At 35.8% G+C, this 26,224-nt stretch overlaps 1 protein-coding gene across 4 annotated transcripts in view; it reads left to right on the top strand.

Annotated features, from left to right (window-relative positions):
* The window catches only part of LOC139148410 (cilia- and flagella-associated protein 44-like), a 65,707-nt gene extending 39,757 nt beyond the window's left edge, over window positions 1-25,950 (top strand). For 3 of the 4 annotated variants that reach the window (XR_011555923.1, XR_011555922.1, XM_070719855.1), the window contains exons 7-11: window positions 195-369; window positions 16,453-16,510; window positions 22,384-22,682; window positions 23,506-23,637; window positions 24,080-25,950. Coding sequence is in view for 1 of the 4 variants with exons in the window: in XM_070719855.1 (XP_070575956.1) it covers window positions 334-369; window positions 16,453-16,510; window positions 22,384-22,682; window positions 23,506-23,625 (513 nt within the window). In the remaining 3 variants the exon portion in view is untranslated. The remainder of the gene's footprint in view (window positions 1-194; window positions 370-16,452; window positions 16,511-22,383; window positions 22,683-23,505; window positions 23,638-24,079) is intronic. The other variant, XR_011555924.1, reaches the window with a different exon arrangement.
* Window positions 25,951-26,224: the final 274 nt, after the last annotated feature.

The following is a 26,224-nucleotide window of genomic DNA, read 5'->3' as shown; positions in this document are numbered from 1 at the left end:
GTTTTCTTTTCCAGTTCAAATACTTACACGATGACCTCCGACTTTTATTCTTAATTTTGAAAGTAAATGGTTAAAAGATTCCGAGGGAAAATTTTGAGCGAAAATTTAAGTATTTTAAATTCAAGGCGCATACTACCATAATCAGATTGGATTACATACGTCCTCGTTTAATTTACTGTTGTTTGTGTAATCAGCAGAAGACAGTAACATTACAGCAGACTACAGTTGGTTTTTATCAGCGTGGTTTGTTTCACAGTTACTGTAACTATCGTATTGAGTTTACTACTACGGGTACGTCAACCAAGTCTACGAGGTATATGCGGCTTAACGCATATGTTTTACAGAATTGATCAAGGGGGAACGAAAAAGGTAAGCTTTGGATTCGAAGTCAATCGTGCTAAGGTTAAACTGTGCATTCCCATTTATCTCGTCAATTCAGTTTTACAGTTTTACACTTGATTTTCTTTAAGGTAGCGACTCAGTTTCATTGTCACTTATTTTCAATCCTCATTTTCACAAAGAAGACGTGGTCACACACCCGACATGTGGTACTTTTTTATCTGCTCGGTCACCGAAGAGTTCAGAAAATTTGTTAGTTTTTCAAAAACAGTGCGCATACGGCTGTTTTACTCAAAAACACGTGTTTTTTAGTTTTTTTACTCAAAAAAGTGTAAGTACAAATCTCCAATCGGCCTTGGTGATCTGTTTACGGCAATCGACGGCTGGGTATACTGGGCAAAAAACCGTGTCCCGGATTTTTGAAATTCGCTTTTGTTTTCGCACAATGCACCTTCAAAGTGTCAACTTGACGTTTTTGCATAAATTATCGGCCTTTGTTCACGTTTGTCAGGATATCTTCACTTCCAGGCCCTTTATCGGAAATCTGAGACACTTTCTTTCAGATATATTCATTCACTGTCCACAGGTGAAAAATCAGGCTAGTCTGTCCAGGCGCCGCCGACTTATACTTATTTGAATAATGTACGCACTGCCAAAAACGGAACTGAGAAAATCGACGATTTGTGTAAACGACCTATGCGTCACACATTGTGACCAAGAAGTCCGACTCGCGCACTATTTTCTGCGAATTTTCTTATACCAGGAATAAGTTGAAATATTTAGAGTCAGTTTTGGGAATTTTGAATATGTTTAGGATTGCAGATCGTGTGAAAATAGAAAGAAATTATACACTAAACTGGCAAATGCTTAGTGCCAGCAGTGGGTGGTATTTACACAACAAACACAGAGGGGTACTTAGCGATTTAATCCATTTTTGGAACGTTTAACTAGCATATTAACTGTATACTGTTAACTCAACGGTTACAATCTGGTTACCAGTGTTCACAGTCAAGACGAAGACGTCGAAACTTGTGTAAAAAAGTCTATCAGATCGAGACCTGTGTGCTGTCGTCGCGCGATCGCGTCGGGCATTCACTTGTTCTTGACTCAAGTTGTCTACTTCCTGTCTCGCGATCGGCAATTTATGCATGTTCTTTGTGAAAAGTGATTGTCAAGTTCATGTTAGCGCCGACACTGTGCGAACGGGACGTCACTTGCTAGTTTTCCTACCTCAAGATGAGACGAACACATGTAACTCTTGACAACATAAAATGTCTGTCGTATTTTCTTAGCTTTTGCACCGCACTGCAAACTTGTCACCCTTCGTTACGACGGGAGAGATTGACTCGTGTTATTTTTTCAAACTTTATTTATATGTGTTCTTGTACCGATTTTATCAAAATAATAATTATCACGCCGTAGCGTAGAACAGTGCAGGCTGTCATCGACAGCGTGTTCCGAGAGACAGAGTATCGACTAGTCTACACAGCTAGTGGAGTCACTCGACTTGCGCAATACCAGCGCACACATTATCATTTCGGAGATTTTTACTTTTAGTCAAACTTTTGATGACTGACCTCATATAGCAAAAATTGCTAGTTTCAGCACTTCTAGAAGTTGAGCCGGATTTGTTTTACGTTCAGTGTTGAGGTCCAGCTAGCAGCTGTGGAGTCTGCGGGTAATTGATAAGTTTAGACAACACGCACACAATAATCATTTGTGAACCCTCGCAATTCACGTTTGACGTAATTTAATTTTTGGGTTATATTTAAAGAAAGAAAAGGCATGAAATAAAAAAAAATATTTCCATTTCGTTTCGAAAAATTAGCAGATCGGTGAACTTGCTCTTGTGAATCTACATTATGTGTGTATGAACTCCTGCACTGGCTTGGGAAACTCCTTGACATAAATGTCACTTGTTGTCGGGTACGGTGTTGTTCAAGGTTTCTCAGCAGACACGAAAAGACTGCACGATAGAAAACTCGAGTTTAAAAATATAAAAGAACACGATACTAACACCAAGCATGTACAGCAAGAGTGATAAAATTATCGCAACTAACAGAAGTTTCATCTCGCTCAGGCTAATTTTTGGACTCGGGTATGCAATCACAATAGCCTAGGATATGTTCGAAAAGCAGCGTGTCAAATACTTTCATAGTTCTCCGTTATCGTCTGCGTCCTCGGCCATCTGACTCTTCACTGCATTCTTGATCGTTATTGCAGGGAGTATGAGTCAAAGTCGGACTGTTTTACATTTAAATCGACCTTTGCGCACGTTGCCGTCTTTTTCAGGTCCGCTTTTGTGGACCTCGCTTGCTTTTTCGACGGTACGGAGCGCGAGCGCCGGCTTTGGTCTGCTCGACGTGTTTGCCATACCGATACATGCGGAGTTCAAAACGCTGAGCATAACGTTGAAGCTAGCGCATGCGCACTATACCGCAAAGCCTATACATAATCTCTGCGTGTTTATCAAATATATCGTGGTCGGTAATCCGCGACCGTTAAGACAAAAGGGAAATAATGGCACGCGGTGTAGCTGATAGTTTTCCATTTTAGTAATATTTCAGGAATTTCCCGGTACGATGTGACCCAACACCTTTCCCCAAAAGAAAGACCATGTGTCAGTGGTTCGAAATTTGAAATAAAAAAAAAATTGCTAAAATTGACCTTTGAACCTGAGTCGCATCGTTAAAGTTGCATTATAGAAACTGGTCAATTTCTTTGGCCTTTATGGTGGATTCATGGGGGGGAACACCCTGTTTTTGACTTTGGTGGTGGGGGTCACCATGTTCTTTTTCAAAATGCTCATTTGGGTAATTGGTGTGTTTTTGATTTACGAAACGGGGTCACAAGTAATTCATCATTCAGTTGCATTTTTCGGAACGCCCTTCGGGCGCATTTCGTTGATATACCAGTCAGATATTTTAAGACCATATATATAAATAATATATATATATATATATATATATATATATATATATATATATATATATATATATATATATATATATATATATATATACACAAAAATTATTTCAAGTACAAAGTAATGATATCTGTTACTTAAGTTTCATGCATCCTGCAATCATCAGACAGAAGTAGTAGAATTACTTCTTCTGTCTGATGATTGCAGGAGGCATGAATCTTAACCCCTTGACTACCTATGGCGCCGGATATATCCGGCGCCATATTGAATTACCATATACCTTGAGTGCCGGAAATATCCGGCACAGTTAAATAGGCGTATTTGCTTCGTTTTTGTCGCTAAAAATCCCGTAATTTCAGCGTCGGCACGCAGCACGACTAAGATTGATGTATTCCGATCTGGCCTGAATGTGATTGCGCCCCCGTACGTCCGAGTATGGCCAAAATCCGGAAGCAAATGTCGTGACCCATGACCTCGACCCTGAAAGGTCAGGCTGATCACAGAAGCGTTGCGCTGATTGTTTACAGTTTTCAGAAGTACGGACGATCGCGCAGATGTTTATGGTTTGTTTTTTTTTAATGAAATGAAATGTTGATTTTTGAAAACAAATGCTTTATATGTAAATATGTTCTATTAACAGCAATATTCGTGAATGAAACTAGAAGAAATACAATTTTTTACTATAAGCCAGTGAAATTTTATAGCAGCCATATTATCAATATGACTGGTCACATGACTGGTCATGTGTTTGGTCCAGTGATATGTTGTTCCCTAAAATGTATTTTTATATATTGTGAATTCTTTTTTGATAAATCATAACCATTTTAGATGTATGTATCTGCAAGGAAGACATAAAGCAGGTGTTTACAAATATAAAATGTGTTGATTTTCAAATACAGAATCATGTCAGATGCTGATGTTTGTGGTTCATTTACTCTGCCTTTTGTGAGAAAAATCTTAAATAGGTAATCTATAAATAAAGTAAAGGGTAGTTATTATTACATATATGTAAAGACAATGCCATGAAAATTGCAACTGTATTCAAATTTGCGTCATTTTATGGATTCAAACACGTCCTGATGCTTCAAATATTCATATTCTTTGCCAACTCTGGTCACATGATGTGTCATGTGATCAGTCACGTGACCTGGAAATACAAAACTTATATATGAAAAAGTGGGAAATTTCATGCTGATTCAGAAAATATATGGTTTATTGGTACTTACTTAATTTTTATTCTAAGCAGTGTTCATGCAATGACCACACCCAAGATTTTATCAATATTTACATAAGGGGCCTGGTATATAGGAATACATTGGCCTTGGTAGTCAAGATATCATTACAGATATCATTACTTGTACTTGAAGTATAATTTTGTGTTAATTTATAACGCTTTGCTTTAGCATCGAGCATTGTAATTTCCATGACGGGACGCTTGCATCTAAAAAACAGTGCACTCTTTTGGGCTCTTTCTGCACTGATAATATGCAATCTAAAGTAGTTATATCAGATATAATCAGACATTACATAACGCTTAGTCAACAACTTCAGATACCAATAGCTTGGCCGGTACTACTTTATGCCAAGGTATTGTACAGTGAAGCGGCACAAACTCAGTCTCGTGTAAACCTTGACAACAGTATTATCATTTCAGGACATCGGAATTTGTTCCTACTTTTATTAATTTGAACTAACATATGGCTTGTAGTATATTTATAGGTCCTATTCTGTGAAAATTAGGGTACAATGTTCAAAGAGTTCAAGGCGAACGATTATCTGTATGAGTGAAGTGTGTAAGGCAGATATGTCTTCCCCGTACACCCACTTAATCGCTATCTCTAATCACATATTGCAAACAGCTTACGAGATGGCAAATAACTTTAATTAGGAGCTCCATACCCCTTGAAACCCCTATTTCAAGGGGTGAATGTGCATTGAATATGCATTGTTTTTTAGATGGAAACGTCCCCTAATGCCAACGAGGATATCTGTATACTTCGATATATATATATATATATATATATATATATATATATATATATATATATAATATATATATATATATATATATATATATATAAAGAGAGAGAGCGAGAGAGAGAAAGAGGGGGAGAGAGAGAGAGAGAGAGAGAGAGGGACAGAGACAGAGAGACAGAGATATGTCCTCGTAGGAAATTACAGTGCGTGATGCTTAGGCAGAGCGTTATAAATAATAACAAAATTTACTTCAAGTACAAAGTAATATCTGATATTTAAGTTTCATGCATCCTCTAATCTTCAGACAAAAGAAGTGAAATGACTCTTAGCTCAACACTCTCTTATATGCATGATTGGCACGTACCGTTTTATTTGTGGGGGAGTCAACATTTGATGAATATAGTCTGGTGCCGAAACACAAAACCCAAAAATTTCGGCCCCACAATGGTTCTCGGTGGTTTCTGTATCTTCAAAGCCTACTGAATCAGGATCTGCATGATGCCACATTGGCAGTCTTTGGCATTTTAATATATTCAAGATGGCCACCAAGATGGCCGCCAAAACATGTAAATGGTAATATCTCAGCTCTATGAAATGTTATCAAAGTGATTTTGGTGTCATTTGCCAGGTAAACAGGGCCAAGGAATTCATTTCTTTCATTGCCCAACATGTGCAACTCTTAATTTGCATGCCAAAATCACCTTCAAAACAGGTAAAATGCCATATCTCAGCTCCATGAGAAGCTGTTGGAGTCATTGTGGTCTCCTTTGCCAGGTAAATGGGGTTAAGGAACTCATATCTTTCATTGCCTTATATGTACAACCCTTAATTTGCATAAAAATCCAAGATGGCTGCCAAAACGACATCCAAAAACAGGTAAAATATCATATCTCAGCTCAATGAGAAGCTGTTGGAGTCATTTTGGTCTCCTTTGCCAGGTATATTGGGTCAAGCAATTCATATCTTTCATTGGCTGACATGTACAACCCTTAATTTGCATAAAAATTTGCATAAAAATCCAAATACCTGTTTCAGTGTGTAAGGAGTCATATCTCAATACACTATGCCACTGATTTTGGTGTCTTTCGGCATGTTTTACGTCTTTTGTTATATTTGCTATAAAATCAACCATGAAAATCTGAAATTGATGCTTACAACCCAAGATAGTTGCTAAGCTTGTTTCCACAACATATATCAAGGTATATCTTAGCTGAAATTGCATACTAGAGACTAATACAGTAAGGGTTCAAGGCTGAAGGATAAGTTTCTTTCATTATATTAAATGTGAAATATTTCATTGAAAGCCAAAATGACCACCCAATATCAACTATGGCCACACAAATGGATGCCACAAAAACATTGAGTCGTATCTTAATCCACCAAGCATTCTTGAGATCTATTTTGTTGTGTTTGGTCAGGTTTTATTGGCCGCAGGGTTTTCATTGCTTGTTTTCTGAACTGGAAAAAATCTTACTTATAATGGAAGGATTTATCCCACATTGCCGCTATAATGGTTTCGTAAAACATTACACCGTATCTTAATTTATCCAGCATCTTTGACACAAAGTTGTGTGTGATTTGGTCTGTTTGAGAGGTCATGGAATTCACATTTTCATCCACAGAAATTGTCAAACCATCCAATTTAAATTAAATTATAATAACTGTATCTTTCCATACAACATCAATGGTCATTTTATCATTTGCCAATCAACCACAATAAATTAGCTTCAATTATTCGAGGCAAATTTGCTGAGAATGCATTCGCACTTCCATACAAGTGACTTGTTTGGTCATCTTTGAGCCAACCTGAGTAATCTGTCTTGTTTATCTTTGCACCAACTTAGTCACTCAGATGACCGCAAGTGGATGTAGCAGAGGCCTACTATGAATACCTTTATCGTTGCAGGCATGGTTTTCTGATTGACAATGAAGATACTTGTCTTTTGCCACCTTTGAAAACCAGTTTTAATGTCATCCGTCAGATGTTGTACCTTAAGGCCATCGTCTGGGCTAATGTCGGTCAAAATGCTCAAAAAATCTAATTTTATTTTTTTCCTTCATTGTCACCCTCGATATGTATACTTTCAAATAAGCTATATCATTCTTCAAAAAATATTAACTAAAATCATGAAAAATCGCGTTTTTTTCCCACTGACCCCTGGTCAAATTTTATTTAGTCTACTTATATATTCAAAACAGGCAAATCGCTATTTTTGGTTGCCTAAAAACTTTGTTGAGTTATGGCATCATGTATGAAGTAGTGACCATTTGCTTGCTTATTGAAGCAGCTTTTTCAGAGGTAAAAATATGGCGTTGTGGAAATTGTGAGTTTGAGACTAATTGCAGTCTAAAAAAGCCAGATCAATGAGTAATCGGGAAGAAATTTGCAACAAATGATTCTGTTTTATATTTTGTGTGGATATTACTGTAAGGCATATGAAGATTTTCATTCAGGTATAGCAATTAAACCAGAAAACAAACCATATAAGACGTTATGGTGTCCATATACATAACAAGTAAAGAATCTCACATGAATTTCATTATCATGCTGATTATAAAATCAATGTTTTTTTGATAATTAACAGTTCATTTTTCACTAAGAAAGCAATTACAACCAGGCTTTTGTAAATAGAATTCTAACTGACAATTTAAACTTGTCCAATACCCTATTTTGAGGTCGTAAACTTTGCATGAAGTATGAGTATCACCTTTATGTTGTAAACATTTCAATCCAATACTCCTAACAATTGTGTTTTGTACTGCATTCGTTTCTTGTGGCAGTAATAACTCTTGAAAGAATGGTTGGAATGCAATGAAAATCAGCCAACATATGTGAAATTAAATACTTTACAAAAGAAACTTCAAAAAACAAGGTCATCCAATCATGTCATAGTAGAAACTTGACGGAAAGTTGTGAAATTTATTAATTTTTCAATCTTACCGAGATGACTATGATTTATATTGACATCTTATACAGTCATAGATTTAGGTTCATATTGTAATACATATACATCTGAATGCTACAGAAAAAATTCGGTTGTTGTATGACTTTTCGTTCAATAGATATCTTTGCCACAAATTTCCTCATATTTTTAACCCTGAAATTGTCGCCACGGCAACCGAATATCCGGTTTTCCCCCTGCACTGCATTTTACCATCTACTGCAACAAAAAGATGACAAACTCTGAAAACAAGGTACTACACGGTTAGTGTTTTAAAATAGCCCCTACAATAGCCTTAAGCGTTTACAACCGTCATGCTGCAAACAAGTCTCTAGTTTCTGTTATAGTGTCATTCATAGGCAGCAGAAATACCAACTTCTTGCGTTTGACACAATTCAGAGCACTTTGAGCAGTTTAATTGCATTACAAACACCAATATTAGTAAGGTGTGAGTTGCATCTTTACCAATCAAGCATTCTTAAGACCTATTTTGATGAGTATGGTCATGTTTTATCCAGTTGCAGAATTTGAATCTCCAGTTATCTGACCTGAAAAAAACTTCCAAGAACATTACAAAAAGAGGGAGTTTATCTGATAATGCTAATAATGGTGTCAAAATATTACATCATGTCTCTATTTACTGAGTAGCTCACAAGACCAACTTTTGTGTCTTTTGATACATTTGAAGGGTCAATTGCATATAAACTGTACAATCCAACATATATCAAAAGTGAAGTCAAAACATCATCGATGCCCTAAAAAGAGTCGCAAAACAGGCATGTATCCTTAACTAATATTATTATTGATCATCTTTGAGATTGATTCTTAATCTTTGGCCGCATTTTAGGTATCTAGAAAACACACTGTTCCCATTACATGAACTGTTTACGTACCATTTATCATTTGGTGGCACGTTTTATAATACTTCTGTGATAATGTACCAAAATACTCATTTACAAGTTTTCGACCAGAACTGTAAGATTCGGTAAGATTCTGGCACAACATCATCTTCATCGCTTTTGTTATTAGCAGGGCCATTTATATTGGCAGTTGCTTGCTATACTATACTGCCAGAAAATACAAATGTCACAGCCAGTTGAGTTAAAGAGCGCCTGTAACTTCCTGTGGAATATGGAGGGTCACCTGTACATCCATTAGGAATGACTTTATGTACATCTGAAGGAGCTGGTTAGCCTTGACTAAGTGAAAAGCGATTTGACTGATTCATTTTTCAGCCAACCAAAGTCTCGAAATCAGTTTGATTCCTTGATCTTTGTTCATTATACCGTTCCTTACTTATATATATAAAGTTTAGTGAAGCAAAGTAAGCCTTTATTGAAGTCGTATCCCAATTGGGAGCTTGATCATAAAGTACAATAAAGGTTTTGTAAAATCAACAACAAACGAGTATTTAAAAAAGAGATATATATGTATAAATCTGAATATCTATACGCGTATATTTCATGTTCATCAATATTTTACTTTTTTCATTTTTTCTTGTCTAAGTTATATATGTGTGTGTGCAAGGTGTTATGCTCGTTATTTTTAGAAGCTGTTTTAGTGTGTTGCGACTCAAATAGCTAGCATGTAGCCCACTGCACTATAACAAGACAAAACATGGGCACCTAGAAGTTGTAGCTTTTTGTCTGCATACATTTTTGGTTGTTGGTATTGTTCTTTTCATAGTCCAATAAAAGCTTGTACAAGTAATCAAAACAGTACAGGTTAGTCTGCAATGTACTTTTGGTTTCATTCCGAGACACAAGGAAAAATGCACATGCTCATCAGTATAGAACTTTTATGTCAGGTGGTGGATTAGAACTAGTGAAAAAGATTGCTCTTGGAGGAGCAAGGTGTATATATGTTTAATAATTGTACTGCAATTAAACTGTTCAAAGTGCTTTGGATGGGTGTCAAGCGCAACGTTGGTATTCTTGATGCCCCTACGGATGACCGTATTGCAGAAACTATAAAATTGTTTGCAGCATGACGGTTGCGAAGCTAAGGGTAGAACTTCAGAGGGATAACATGAAAGTATCTTTACTGTCAAAAAAGAATAATATAATTCATGTAAATGGATGGTTTGACAATTTATATGAGTGGAAATGTGAAATCCATGACCTCTCAGACGGACCCAAACACATACAACCTTGTGTCAAAGATGCTAGATAAATATGGTGTGATGTTTTAGGAAACCATTATAGCTACAATGCGGGATAAATCCCTCCATTAGAAGTAAGATTTTCGGGTGCAGAAAAGAGCAATGAAAACCCTGCGACCAATAAAACCTGACCAAACACAACAAAATAGATCTCAAGAATGCTTGGTGGGTTAAGATACGACTCAATATTTTTGTTACATCCATTTGTGTGGCCATAGTTGATATTAGGTGGTCATTTTGGCTTTCAATGAAATATTTCACATTTAATATAATGAAAGAAACTTATCCTTCAGCCTTGAACCCTTACTGTATTAGTCTCTAGTATGCAATTTCAGCTAAGATATACCTTGATATATGTTGTGGAAACAAGCTTAGCAGCCATCTTGGATTGTAAGGATCAATTTCAGATTTTCATTGTTGATTTTATAGCAAATATAACAAAAGACGTAAAACATGCCGAAAGACACCAAAATCAGTGGCATAGTGTATTGAGATATGACTCCTTACACACTGAAACAGGTATTTGGATTTTTATGCAAATTTTTATGCAAATTAAGGGTTGTACATGTCAGCCAATGAAAGATATGAATTGCTTGACCCAATATACCTGGCAAAGGAGACCACAATGACTCCAACAGCTTCTCATGGAGCTGAGATATGGCATTTTACCTGTTTTGGAGGTGATTTTGGCAGCCATCTTGGAGTTTTATGCAAATTAAGAGTTGCACATGTTGGGCAATGAAAGAAATGAATTCCTTGGCCCTGTTTACCTGGCAAATGACACCAAAATCACTTTGATAACATTTCATAGAGCTGAGATATTACCATTTACATGTTTTGGCGGCCATCTTGGCGGCCATCTTGAATATATTAAAATGCCCAAGGGTGCCAGGGTGGCATCATGCAGATCCTGATTCAGTAGGCTTTGAAGATACAGAAACCACCGAGAACCATTGTGGGGCCGAAATTTTTGGGTTCGACCAAAAATCAGGGTTTCGGCACCAGACTAATATTATTTGTTTTAGCGGCGTAATTTTGAAACCAAGTCAAAGCGTTTGTTTAGCAGGGTAGATTTGTCAGCATATATATATATATATTATATATATATATATATATATATATATATATATATATATATATATATATATATATATATATATATATATATATATATATATATATATATATATATATATATATATACATATATATATATATAACACAAATATCTTAATGTTTGCGAGTTTCTTGTGCAAAGTATCATACCAGCCGCAATTGCACTTTCTAACGCATCCTTCTGGCGCATAACTTTAAAGAGGCACTCTCACTTGGTAACATATTTAAAACACATTTTTTTATGTCAACGGTCGATATTTGAGGTGGCGACTGCGCGCGGATCGAGAGATATCGATAAAAACATGTCATTTCCCCAGCGTATTTTCACATCCCGAAGTTTTACGAACGTTTCTTATTATGACGCGAAATCCCCGAAGGTTTGTTGTTGTGCTGATTGACGATATTCTAGGGAGTCCATAATAAGTTTGACCGACGCAATTTTACCTCCCACTGCGAAGACTTTATATACAGTATTTTGCCTTCACTTTGGGTAAGTTTTTTTAAAAACTCTCCTTAGTTTTTGTCGTTTTCATTATTCTCAGTCTCAGATCTATTATATTTTAAAACAATATCACATATATATCAGGTTTTACGTGTAAAATATTAGCCGCCTCTGATGACTACATTTTGTCGTCTGCCCACACTGTTACGCGTGGTTCGATACATTGTGGCCGCCGCGTAGTACGCGTGCATACTACGTGGCGGCCGCTATGTATCAACCGCACGTATCTGTGTGAGTCACCTATGCGAATTCTGGTGGAATCAGCAAACTTTGTTTTCCGTTTTTCCTCGAGTCAGTAAGACTTGGCTTTCCCCCACGGGGCATGACCGATCACCGACACGAGCGGTACTGTGGCATACAGCAGCGTTAGCATATACTCGTACTCCATAGCTTAGTTGTCGATGGCCCCAGTGCCGAACGTTCGATGTTCGGAAGCTGAATTTAGGTGGGCCACCGGAATTCAAACTTTACTTTTTTGAGGACATGTTTTTATCGATATCTCGTGATCCGCGCGCAGTCGCCACGTCAAATATCGACCGTTTGCATTAAAAAATGTGTTTTAAAAATGTTACCAGTGGGAGTGCCACTTTAATATATCGGATATGTATCATACACATCTGATTTTTTGTGAATGGAAAGCCTACTTTCAAAGTGTACAAATCAGTATAAAATCTGCAGTTCATATGAAAAGCATAACAAGTTTTCTGTTTTCTCAATTAAACACGATTGGAACTATTTTTGGATAATCGAATTTTCATATTTTTCAAATTTCTCAGAGAGTTAGGTGCCATATCAGGGCTCGAAATTAACTTTTTTACCTGGTAGTCCACTTGGGCTTCCATTTTCTGAAGTTGGTAGCCCAGTGACAATGGCTGGTAGTCCATGCATAGTTTAGTTCAGGGATATCCTTTTTTCGTGAGCTAAACAAGAAAAGGCTATTTTTCAAGATAATGCCCTTGAAGTGATTTTTTAGTCATTTGATGTGAATATTGCACACTTTTAAGGGTGATAGAGTCAACTGCTACATCATCATAGCTGCAAACAATAGAATGCGCACTCTACAACGCGCGCGTCCACTGTCCGGGACCGTACTCACTGAAAAAATTTCACTGTGGTTTTGATGGAAACCTATCTTCATACAACTTACTGTCAGAGCTTTTAGCATGAAAGCGGACATTGTTGGTGATGATTGTGTGATCATTATATTATCTTCAATTTGTAAATTTAAATGTTTTAATGTCGATATATTAACAAAGTATTTAAAAATCCCAACACAATAATTTGAAAAGGACATATTTCTCATCAAATTGTGATTTCCCCATTTCACATATAGAGGGTTGTGATGTTAAGCCATGTAGCATTGTAAATAGGCTGGTGATCCCATATTTTTATTTGATGCATATAATGTGCAATATCTGAACAACAATTTATGTGAAAATAAACAAAATTGTTGGATTGGAAATGTAAATAATTCTACAAAGTATGGATAAGGCGTGATCATTTTTTTAAAGTTTGCAACAGTTTTAACTGTTGCTTTGGGAGGCCTGAGAAGTGATAATTGAAATTCTTATGCACATTTTCAGCGGAAAATAGCTAAACTTTATTTATTATTTAATGTAAATAAAACAAGTGCAGCATTTCAAGAGCGGAACCGAAAGTAATATATCGGGTTGGGCAACGCTTACGGGAGATTCATAATTTCTGTCATTCGAATGGGATAAAGTTGGTGTATCTTAAATTCTTCTAGCTGCCAAAGTAATCTGGTGACATTGATTTTTTGTCGTAATCTCATCCTCACATTTAATTCTTACTGCTAGAGAAAAATAACAAACATTGTTGGTAAAAAATTTAGTGGCTCGATCACCCTTAATGCCCACGGAAACAGATGTAATTGATGATAGTGATACTCAAATGTTTGGTGACCTATTGACAACCCCCTTTCACTCTCAGAGTTGTATGCAAATTTTGATATTCATCATGACAATGACACAACCCTCTCAGCACTGAGACATACTATAGCGGGGCTTAAAATAGATCATGGGCTTTCTGTAAGGAGGAAGCATAATTTCCGTGTAGTTGTGATTGATACATTATGATCAAAATCATGGTCCCTGTCAAAATGCAATGAAAATGCGTTTTCATTGGCCATCATTCCCTGTCCTTGTCATTCACGTTCGTCAGAATTCAGATATTGAAACTTTTGTAGCAAAGTTCCACCGCACGGTCGTCTTCGTAATTTGCATAACAAAGTCATACCTTGGCCTTTCTGTGTCCATCTGAGTTTGACTGCATTTAGCTCGTCCCAAAATGATGGACCGGACATGGCATGCCAAGTACTGACAGAATTTTAGGTCCCAGGCTTTGGTAGTCCATGTGGGCTACCATTTCATGGATTTTAGTAGTCCCGGAGAAAAGTTGGCAGTCGGTGGACGTGCGACTACCGCTAATTTCGAGCCCTGCATATAGTTGAATGTGCAATAATACAAATTACTCATAAAAACAAGTGTGTAATGTAAAAATTATATTTGTAGCTTAGATCGACATTACTTCACTATCCAATTATCCCAAATTAGTTTCAATCGTGCTATTTAGAGTTCAGTATACGAAAGCATGATGAACTAAAATTCCACAATACATTTGATAGAGTAACATATTTTAGAGAGACAAAATGACAAGATACTGTTCGTTCACGTTAATGAACTATTTCCCTTTGTGGCTCATGTTTTCAGTACAAAGGCGCTTATTTCATGAGTAAAATGATAGTTTACAAAAGGCAGTCTTTGTCATTATTATCTGTGCTTTTACAGTTTCAACGTTAAAAGAAAGGGTCTTGTTAGACACTGCGCATATCAAATTTAGCAACAAGAAGATAGCTCTTTAAGGTTTCTCAGGACATGTAATCGGATTACTGGCAAATCTAAAGACCCATTAAAGTTTTTGATTTACTGCTCTTCCTTCTTTGATATCAATGATTGACGTCCGTTTATCTACAACAGTTCTAGGCATCTGCTTATGCAGAGAAAATGTGAAATACATCCAAAGCTCATTCAAAATACTGTATTCACATTTTGAAATTCTTACTTTAAAACTGACAAGTAAATAATATCATTAATAGTGGCGCAAGCGGCTAACTGACCACGCATGCGCAGATTCATAATGTACTATGCGAGTAAGTGGAAGCGTATCCGACTGAAATGGGCGTCGCCATGTTTTTTTAGTGCTCGTAAATAAACAATAGCGAAACGTGCAAAGTATTATTTCATAACATGCCATTAATGAAATGTATCGCTTTTATTAGCCATTTAGTATAATTATCCACCTTGTCATTGATACAAATACCGCCACTATCACGCCTAAAAAATAGAAAAAAGAGACGAAACTGTCGTGCATATATGCAGAGAATGCTGCGATTGAATTTAAGAAAAGCGCCTCCTGTGTCAATAACTAAATGCAAAATTGCCAGTTTTTAGATGGAATGCTGTAGTTTTCAGCTTGCAAGTGGAAGTTGGGCAGTGCAGTAATTGCAACGATAATGAAGACGTCCCTTGTTACACAAAATAGGTTGTAAAAATTGCCAATTTCTGTGCAACATTTTGACACATTATAGAAAATCTATACCTACAGAGTCTGACCCCAGTCTGACATCTTGTGTACGTGAACTGTTTTATCAGAGGGTAAAGTGGGCATAGTTGTCGTACAAACGTATATAGCCAGTAACATTTCATTCTATTTTATCATGAATCAATACAAATAATATTTCTAATTTTAACCCCTGGCGCGACACCATGGGCTGAGCCCTACATAATATTATACCGAATGACTAAAAGTTTAAAATGTACCAATTGTTTTTCTGAATGGGGTCACCCTGTTTTCAAAAGTTGGAATGGGGAGTCAGCCACTGATGGACGTCGGCAAAATGTAATCCATCCCCCGGCCGACATAACTGACCTGTACCTTACGTCTATTTTTACCAACCTCGTCCTCTTCCAAAAGGTTCCTGTGAGAAACATATTACTTTATGAAATTATTCTTTATCGTTCCAGTCAAACCCAACAGAAGAAGGCATAACCAATCAAAAAATTTTGCAAATGATGAGATCAGAAAGCCAAAAAGTTTGAACGTAATTTCTTCTCAGTTGTAGTAAGCTTAGCACCTGAGGCTGAAACTAGGTCAAAGTTCGTGGAAAACTTGACGTTGAATGTTGGAAAGTACTTGAAGAACACTCATTGTACGGACAATGAAAGTGAAGGAAACGTGACAGCGAGCAATCGCTTTTAGGTGCTTAAGGGTGTCTGCTAATCTCAACTTGCTTCGCGTAGACGTCCAACGTCATTGTCACCTACATGCTTCGAAGGAAAAAGCAAAGCTTGGGCACTATGGGCAAGTGATAGTTAATAACGCTGAGAAAATGAGTGATGTTTTCTTTATTAAATCAGTGTTATAATCAACATAGGAAATAGTTTCTGACAAAGTTAATTTCCGTTTACAGAGGGACTCCGACGAAACAAATCAGCGAACCAATCCTGAAATGTCAACAAACGGCGTAGGTACGTTATTCTTCTATGAGCTGATTTCTTTTATTCTGCATACTCTCGTGTCATATATATGCATGTCGATTTTTTTATGATCTTATTAAAAACGGCTGTGAGACGGTCGTCTTGTTTCCCGTATTTGATGTCCATCCACAGGGTCGCCATGATTGATCCGTAGGGCTTAAGGATGGCTAATTCAGAGATAATAAAGAATAATGATATGTCCATGCACAGGGGCACATGAATGCAGATATCTCAGACATGCCTGAGCGAATTCTTTTCGAACTTAGTAAAAAGAAAAAAAAAACTATGGCATAAAATATGCAGGTTTATTATTATGTTTTTTGATGTAGAGTGCATAATAAGTACTAATTTGCATAATTTTGGATGAGAGCGCTGTCTCATAATTTTGGATGAGAGCGCTGTCTCTGGTGCAACTGGTGCACCAAATTTGATGAAACCTGTACAAATGTTGGTCACACAGAATGGTAATATGTCAGTATCGTGTAAATTAATTGCTATTTTGCATATCTGATGGGTTTTGTAATTAGGGTTATACGTCCAGAAATACTGCAAGAAATTTAATGCAACATTTTACAAATCTTCAGCACACAGCTCTTTAATAGTGTACAAAGACACTTAGCAGTATCATATTAATTAATTGATAGTTTGCATAATTCAGTACTTTTCCTTATTAGATGGCTATTTCCACAAATACAGCTTTAAATTCATTGAATGTGGTGCAAATGTTGATCTTTCAGTATTGCAATACTGTGTGAACACAATAAGGAGTGTTAAGTCGATAAATTGCTTATTTGCATATCTAATGAACCTTCATAATGAGTGTTGTATGTCTAGAAATGCTGAATAAAAATTGATGAAACGTTGTACAGATGTTTATCCTCTTATAGTGTAATGCCATGCAAATATGTAGCAGTTTTAAGTAAATTTACTGTTGATTTGCATATTTCATTAATTTCCATAATTAGGGCTGATATGCCAAGAAAATTTCATGACACTTGGTACACACATTTAGCTTGCATTGCTTTAATAGTGAATAACAATGATTATAAGTGCAATGTGTTTTTTTTTTAAATTTCCATAATTAATGAACTTTTCCGATTAGAGTGATATGTCCAGATATGCTGCATCAACTTTGATGAAGCATGCTGCATCAAATTTTAAAAATGTTTTACAGGTGATAATCTGTCAGTGTTGTAATAGAATGAAAAAAGGTTAGTGAACATCCTGTCGATTAATTACTACTTGAAACATTTAATGAACTTTTGTAATTAAGGTTTCACCCAGATTGGTTTTACGTTCTCACCACCATGAAACTCATTCTCGGCCGTGAAGTCTGATCTGTTTTGCAGTATTTTTAATCAAAGACCAAATTAATAAAAAGGATTCTAACCTCGCCCTCCGAGGATCTGTGATCAAATTACGAATTAATAAGTGGGGACTGCGTCTTCGACGATGACTTGTTGATTTTGTAAAACAACTTGACACTGATTGGTATATTCAACGAACTTTTCTAATAAGGGATATATCTTGATCAACTTCACGAAAGTCGATGAAACGTGCTGTGTACATTAAAGAATTTATCATAAATTATAAATGTAAGTTGTTAAGCACTTTTAAATAATCAAGTTACTAATTTGCATATTAACTGATTTTCCTTATTAGGGATATAAGACTGGAAGGAATCTTAAAAAAGTTTATGAAATTTGCTATGTATATTTATGAGACAATTATGTTGTACAGATGAAGGATATTTTATATTTTTATGTAAATTAATTTATAATTTGTATAATATCTAATGAGCTTTCACAGTTTAGCATATATAGCTTAAAGGACATGACCGAATGATATTACACTTGCTATATATAGTGGTGACACAATGACAGCAGTCAAAGAAACTATAATTTTTGATTTTTAGCTATTATAGATTATAGTCTTTAGAAGCTATTGGGATTGGTATCCGTCCGGCGTCCGGCGGCAGTCTGTATTTATGTATGTATGTATGTATGTCCGTTTGTGAGGCATCCGTCCACTCAAATATCTTGAGAACCACAGTTCTTACTGATTTGATATTTGTTGTGCAGATGCAAAATATGATTATGAGACAAAATTTTTTTTAATCATTTGATATTGTTAAAAATATGCAAATTAGCGCAAAAAGGCATTTTTCATAAAAAATCTTCTTCTTCATAACACCTGGTCAGACAGCTTTGATATTTGGTATACAGGTCCCTAAGGATAACCCAAGTTAGATTTGCTCAAATTGTTATGAAATATGCAAATATCACTGCATGAAAACCCAATAATTCAGATAAATTCACATTAATAAGTTGCCTTTATTGTAGTATAATACACGCGAATTCACATGAATTCACATGAATACAGGCTTGCTGAATACTAGAAATTGACTGTATTCATCTGTATATGCACTATTCAGCTAAAATACAGGTAATAATCCATGCTAATACAATAAGTATTTTAGGGTTTTGATGTAGTGTATGTATTTTTAAGGAATTTTTTGTCATTTGTTCAAAAATTTATTTCATCAAAACCGCTCATCTGACAGCTTTGATATTTGGTATACAGGTTCCTACAGATGAACTAAATATGATTTATTGAATATATGATAAAATCTGCAATTTGTATTTTTGGCGCAATTTTTTGCCATTTTGGTCGAAAAATGTTTTTCACAAAAACTACTTGTCTGATGCCTTTGATATTTGGTATACAGGTTCCTAGGGGTTGTCTAAGTGTAATGTATTGAAATTTGATGAAATCTTCAATTTTTGTATTTCTGGGTCATTTTTTGCCATTTCTGGCTCAATTTTTGCCATATTTTGTCAAAAACTTTGTTTCTCAAATGTTACTCATCTGATAGCTTTGATATTTGATATACAGGCTCCTAGGGTTTATCTAAATATAATATATTGAAATTGTGAGGCAATCTTCAATTGTTACTATTTTTGCAGCAGGACTATTTTTGTGACTATTTTTGTGAATATTTTGTGGGGCAGAATGCGCTTACTATTTCGAAACACCTGACATCACTTCTTGGTCTTCTGGCCAGAGGTCAATATATCTTTCTTTCATGAATGTGACTTTGTTTGTGTACCGTCTATTTACTGTCTGTTCTGTGCTGTTTTGTGTCTATGTCTATAATTATTGTCTTACGAATTATGACCTAATGTCATTAGATTATGTATTGGTATGATTGGGATTATTTTGCCATTTTTGGTCAGACCATCCTGAAATGAGCTATCAAAGATACCCACCTTTGTCATCAACACGTGTCACAAAAATTATTCTCTACATAACACAGCGGAGCGCTGTCGACTTTTTGCTTGTTTTTTCAAACCCGATGGTCAGACAGCTTTAATATTTGGTATACAGGTCCTAGGATGATCTTCGTGAGATAATTTCATACAGACAGGAAATACTCAATTTTGTATCCATGTCTATAGTAGCTTCAGGGACATTGGCCCTATGTTTATTTCAACTAATTACATATTCATATACCTAATGACCTTTGGATTGAAATGTTGTGAACATTGTATGATACTGGTCATAACGCTATCAATGAAGTTGCAAACATATGGCAAAAGTTTACGTTCATAGACAACTGCAATATATACTGAAGCGCGTAAAAATTTTCAGTTCGTATCTGGTTCATGTACTTTGTAAGTTTCGTCGATTAAGGTACGAATTACGTCAAAATTAAGTTGTGGTGTCATTTTCCTTAAACTTTGCACAAATATTCTTGGAAACTGTGCAAGTGCACAAATGAAATAAAAAAATGGGGGTCACTATGCTCGTTTACATGGAAACGGACGTTAAAATGGCGACGTTAGAAATAAATAAAAATGATATAATTCACTTAAACTAAAGAAAGCAATTATAAAAAGCTTAGCAAATGAGTTAATTTTAATAAATACCAAGACTTAAGATCCATATCTATCAAATGTATAGTTTTCATGATGTTTGTAAAGAAATTTTAACATAAGTATCGATTACAAAATGACGATATCGAAATTATATCACTACATAATTTTCGAACTTTCTTCCTGTCGCTTGAATGGTGTCATTTTGACCAAACTTGGCGAATAAAATCCTGACATAATACCATTTAGTTTACACTTTTCATAAAAGGGTGTCACCACGCTACTTTTTACAATATCTCCAGGTGAATGGGTAATATGCGCCATGTATATGGGAGAGAAATGTTAATTTTTCGCTCATATTGAATAAAAACCAGCTTCCTAGGGGGTCAAAATATGACAAGGTTATAGGTCACATGTATTTCTAAGAGACTGGGTCAAAAAATTAGGTAAAAGCGCAATTTCAACAATGACAGGTGATGTTAAATACATGCGCTACAAAGTAACCCATTTGCGACAGGCTGGAGTTCAATCTGCGCAGAAACGTTCTAAAGCGTGTGCGCGTCCGAATTCGTCGCCCCTTACCTTAAGTCAAACAAGATACATTTCCTGAATTTTGAAAGAATATTTGATATAAAAATACGATATCACAACAAAAGTTTTGCAAATTGATAACTAATCAATAAATCAATTATGCAAGCTGCACCTAAACAATCTAAACATTTTGTGCCACTGTACAACATAATGTTTTAATCTGATTGATTTCGACCTGATCAGCAGTTCTTGAGTTATTACACTCAGAGAGAGAGAGACAAAAGGCAGACATAGAGATAGACACACATCGGTACGTCCAAAAATGTGCTTCTATTTGGACTCAAAAGTGTCTTTATCAGCGGACGTCACTGATAGTATGTATTCATTTATCGGGAAAACCTACGGGATGTAGTCCCATGTACAGGTTCCAATTTAGAATAAACTCAAAACACAAAACTACATTTACAGACAAAATAGAGTCACAGAAACAAGTCACATAGAAAAAGGGAGGTCTATATAAAAGGTGAACCTGAAGAAAAAACACAATAAAATAAAATAAAGTAGGTAAGCTACCAAAAAATGGATCGTTGAATGTCAGTTTCAAACTGAGCATGATTACTGATAAGATCAATATTTGGATGGGAATGTAGCAATTCGTTAAAACTACTCATGCAGCTGTTGATAGGTGAGTATTTAGAAATATTGATACGGCTCCGAGGTGGTCTAAAGGTTGGACAGGTGCGTAGATGTTTTCTCGGAATATTAAACCAAAGCTTAAAAGGACATCCGGCAAATTATAAATACCAGTTGCACATTTATGTAAAAACATCAATGTCGAGATAAAAACGCCGTATTTGTAACGTTGAAACGTTAAAAACAGAGCAAAGGGCTACATACTGATCTGTATGGTATAAAGTATGGGTCTTAAAACATAGGTTCTTTACAAATTGTCTTCGGACACTCTCTGAAATAGACGTGTGGTACTGTTGCCACGGATTCCACACAACAGAACAATATTAAGACCACTTCTTACAAGAGAAAGATATAGAGTTCTCAAAGTCCGAACTTGGTTAAAATTATTGGAATTGTTTTTAAAAAACCCAACATTCTAAAAGCATTATTAGCAATATAAGATAAGTGACTTGAAATATTGAGTTTTGATTCTAAAATGACTCCCAAATCTTTGACCTGGTTTACCCTTTTAAGGAAAGACTATGCAATAAAATAGTTAAATAATCAATAACAGATTTCTTGATGGTAAAAGAAATCGCTAAACATTTTTGGACATATAAATCAAGTTTCCTCACACTATACCAAACCTTCAATCTGTTAATATCGTCTTGAAGTTTTAAACAATCTGATAAATTCTGTATTGGTCTAAGAATTTTATCGTCGCGTGGTGATGATTTCGTGCTTTTATTTGTCAAAAGTGAAAGTATTTATGAATTTTCTTTAAAGTGAATGAAACCGTTCGTACCGAACTGGTCAAGACCATCAAGAAAAATGAAGACCTTTATCGAGAGATAGTTGAGGTGAAAGCTGAGAGAGACATACTCACAGAAGACAAGGACAAGACAATTGCAGACCTTACAGCAGAGCAGCTTTACATAAACAAGAAAATGGCAAATCTTACGGCGGATCTGCGTTACAGAGAGGAGCAAATAGCAGAGCTCAAAACGGACCTGCATTATAAAGAAAAAGAATTGCACACCTCACAGCAGACATGGATTACAAAGATAAAATCACAAGTCTCACAGGTGAGCAGCTTTATACAGACCAGAAAAACTCAAATCCTGCTTAAATACTACAGATTACTTATACATCAGTGTCTGAGTTTGTTGCACTTGACAGGGGCAACCTGAGACTGCTTTAAGCAATGACAGTATCCAAATTTCAAATTTCTAGTTGGATTCATGTGTATAAATACCTCTTCAACTGAGTAAGTCTCGATAGCTCTTCATACAGATTGCCCATTAGCTGTGTTGAAAAGTAGCAACATATAAGGTATGACCCGCGATGAAACACTATCATGAACCAATCAATGTAAATTCGTTACGCATAATAGTTTGTTGGAAGATGAGTGTAGTTTGAAGACTTCATCAGGATATGCTAAAAATACAATTGTATTATTTTGCAACTTTTTTGCGTAAAATGTAAATCGCGAAATGTTTTGACTGCTAGACATCGTACGTTTAATCTTTTTCTAGTATTGTTTGTGGTCCGATAACCAGGTCTATTTATTTATTTATTTGCTTGCTTTTCGTTCGTTAGTAAGCCTTAAGCAAAGACATGTGTGTAACTCCTGTACGTCATGCTTGAATTGTTCTAGAATCGCTGTTTCAAAAACGTAGGAGGGCAAGAGAAGATTTCGTTGTTGTTTATAGTTTTGTAAATATTGTAATGAATTATCAAATATTGGACTTGGCCGTCTTTCAACAGGATATTACATCTTTTTCAAAGTTATGCAGGATATGTGCTGAATTTTGCTTAAACAGTAAGTATAGTTACCAGCATGTGTCAAAAATATAATGAAGAGAAGCTGATTTAATATTTCTTTTTGTCTTTCGTTTGGTCACCAAGGTGAACCTGATCATCGAAATGGGGGACAAATTCCAACAATGTCGGGCACATTGGTACGTAGTGGTCCAACTGAGTTTAATGAAATTGAAAGAACTTATGTCGATAAGCAGGATTTTTTAAATTACACATTGGGTGAGTATATATTATTAGTGGCACTAGGGTGTCTCCGAAGAAATGGTTTGATGTAAGGTGCACAGTAATTCTAAATGAGCATATCCATACGTCAAATCATTAATGGAGATTGTCTTACCCCTTGTCGTTACTGCTGAGACATTTCTTTTACGTATTTGTAAATTCAATTGAAAAAAATATGTTTTTCGTATTTGATGTAAAGCTCTGTCCGTTATTTGATGTCATGTGGTTGTATTGCAAGTAGCAACTTCAATTTTGGTGTCTCTCAAAACAAAGCATAAATAAAAAAATGCAAGCGAATAAATTCATAAACATGGTACTCTCCTATATTCTTAAGGCTTAAAGTACTGTCTCACGTGATTAAATGTTTAAATCATACATATATCAACAAGTGCTTTGCACTAGTTCATACATAACAACTTTAATTGAATTCACTTCACAGGTAAACATAACACTTTTGGATTTCAATACGTGAAGATATTTGGGAGGAGCGAATCATCTGGTAAAGAGCTTGGACTTTTTGATTGTCCAAGAGGCGTTGCAGTGGCATGGCGATAAACTTGTAGTGTGTGACGCCAATAATCACAGACTACAGATCTTTGACAGGACCTTGACACGTGGACGCGAACGAAAGTTTGATGGTGCGTTTCCTAAGCCCTTCCAGCCATGGGATATAGCTATATCAACAGAAGACGATCGTTACTACGTAACTGATAAGGGCAACAGCCAAATCGTTATCATCGGCGATGATAAACCTCGACTAATTCGTCTTCACGAAGACACTGGGGAGTTTCGAATATCTTTGATGTCTGGATGTATTTGGGTCACCCATGGCAGAAATCGTTTGATCAAGATATATGAGATACATGGAGCTTTTATCACAGAGACATTTAGCTTAGAATTGAACAAGTCACAGAAAATTAACGTCTGTTCTACAACAGTTGACAAACACAAACTTTTTGTGTCTGATGAAGGCAATCACTGTATTCATGTATACGACCATAACGTGAAATTTATCGAGTCACTCGGTAAGAAAGGTAAATACCGCGGTGAATTGATGAATCCAAAAGGTTTAGATATAGATGCAGGTGGCAATTTATATGTGTGTGATTCAGAAACTGAACGAATTGTGAAATTTAGACCCAGTGGAAAGTTTGATGATTGTATATTTCAAGGAGATGTGCTATTTCCCAGTCACATTGCAATTAGTGAGGATGGTTTAAAGATTGCAATCACAGAGTGGAAGAATGGGCCTAGACACCATGTCAAAGTCTTCGCAAGGTAATTGGAATGAATTTGACAAGGCAAGGGGTGTTCATAAATGGTTAATACTTTATGGTACAGTGCAAATCTTAGTCTTCTTAACCTTTCAAAATTTGTCATGTCAAATACTCGGACAAAATGTACATAGTAGTAATAATTTTCACAATTGTGTCGACTTGGATTGTTTTCCGGTAACGATGTTTTTAAGTTTTTCCAAAGAGGCTTTAGTTTTCTATTTATATCTTCAGTAGCAAGAAAGCTATTTCAACTTGCAGTAGTACTAGTTAAACTAGTTCTTTAAAGTCATCACGAAGGTGCACTTTTTAATCATGGGATCGACAGAGAGCATATTTGAGAATTTGCATTTACAGAAATGTTTCACTATTCCGTTGTAAGGCACTCAATTTCATCCATACATTGCTAGCATGACAGTATTTTAGAATGATTTTGCTTTCTCGTGGGCATCTGAAAGAGGAGAAATATAAAATAATATTACCACTAAACTCACAAAAGCACAAAGATCTCTGACTCACGATCATATGAATTTAGAAACTGCTTCTTTTGCAATTATTTTCTGCACTTTATTCCTGTACGCAAGTCCTTGATGATATCAAGACGTAACTACTGTGCACATCTGACAAGATGTCACTTCGTGTTTGGTATTGCGAGAATTGTAATTATTATTATACCTATCCCGGGCTTTAACTTTGTAAACAGCTGAATTTCACAAATATCTTTGACTTTGTAGAAATATCGTTTGCTCAACCACAGATAGATAGAGAGACAAACGGAGAGACAGACAGACAGACAGACAGACAGCTAGATAGATAGATAGATAGATAGATAGATAGATAGATAGATAGATAGTAGATAGACGTTAAATTCTTTTTATGAGTAATTTTTAATACATTGCAACATTCAGCTATGCTATGTCAAACCAAAGTTGAAACTGTTTTAAAATAAAGATAATGAATCAGACATCCTTTACAATTAATTTTGAGCGAGGGGGGGTAATTGTCTCCGGATGGTAAATGTCTTGTGTGGTAAGTGTCCGAGTAGTAAGTGCCCGGTGGTAAATAACCGGGGGGGGGGAGGGGGCGGGTAAATGGTAAGTAGTAAGGAAAAGGTGGATACAAGGACAGGGAAACCCTCTAATCCTTAGACTCCGTACAGTATCCGCACTGACACCTTCGGAATGTGTCTTTACATAAGTTTTACTCTTCCTACGGAGTTCCCTTTGGAGACTAAAATAGTATAGACTTTAATCTACTATTCTCAACAGAGACCATTGCATCACTTATAACATAAACCTGAGCAAATATTT

This window comes from Ptychodera flava, chromosome 13 (assembly GCF_041260155.1).
Source record: "Ptychodera flava strain L36383 chromosome 13, AS_Pfla_20210202, whole genome shotgun sequence".
NCBI lineage: Eukaryota > Metazoa > Hemichordata > Enteropneusta > Ptychoderidae > Ptychodera > Ptychodera flava.
Note: the sequence above shows the minus strand (reverse complement) of the source record. Positions and strands in the feature narration are given on the sequence as shown.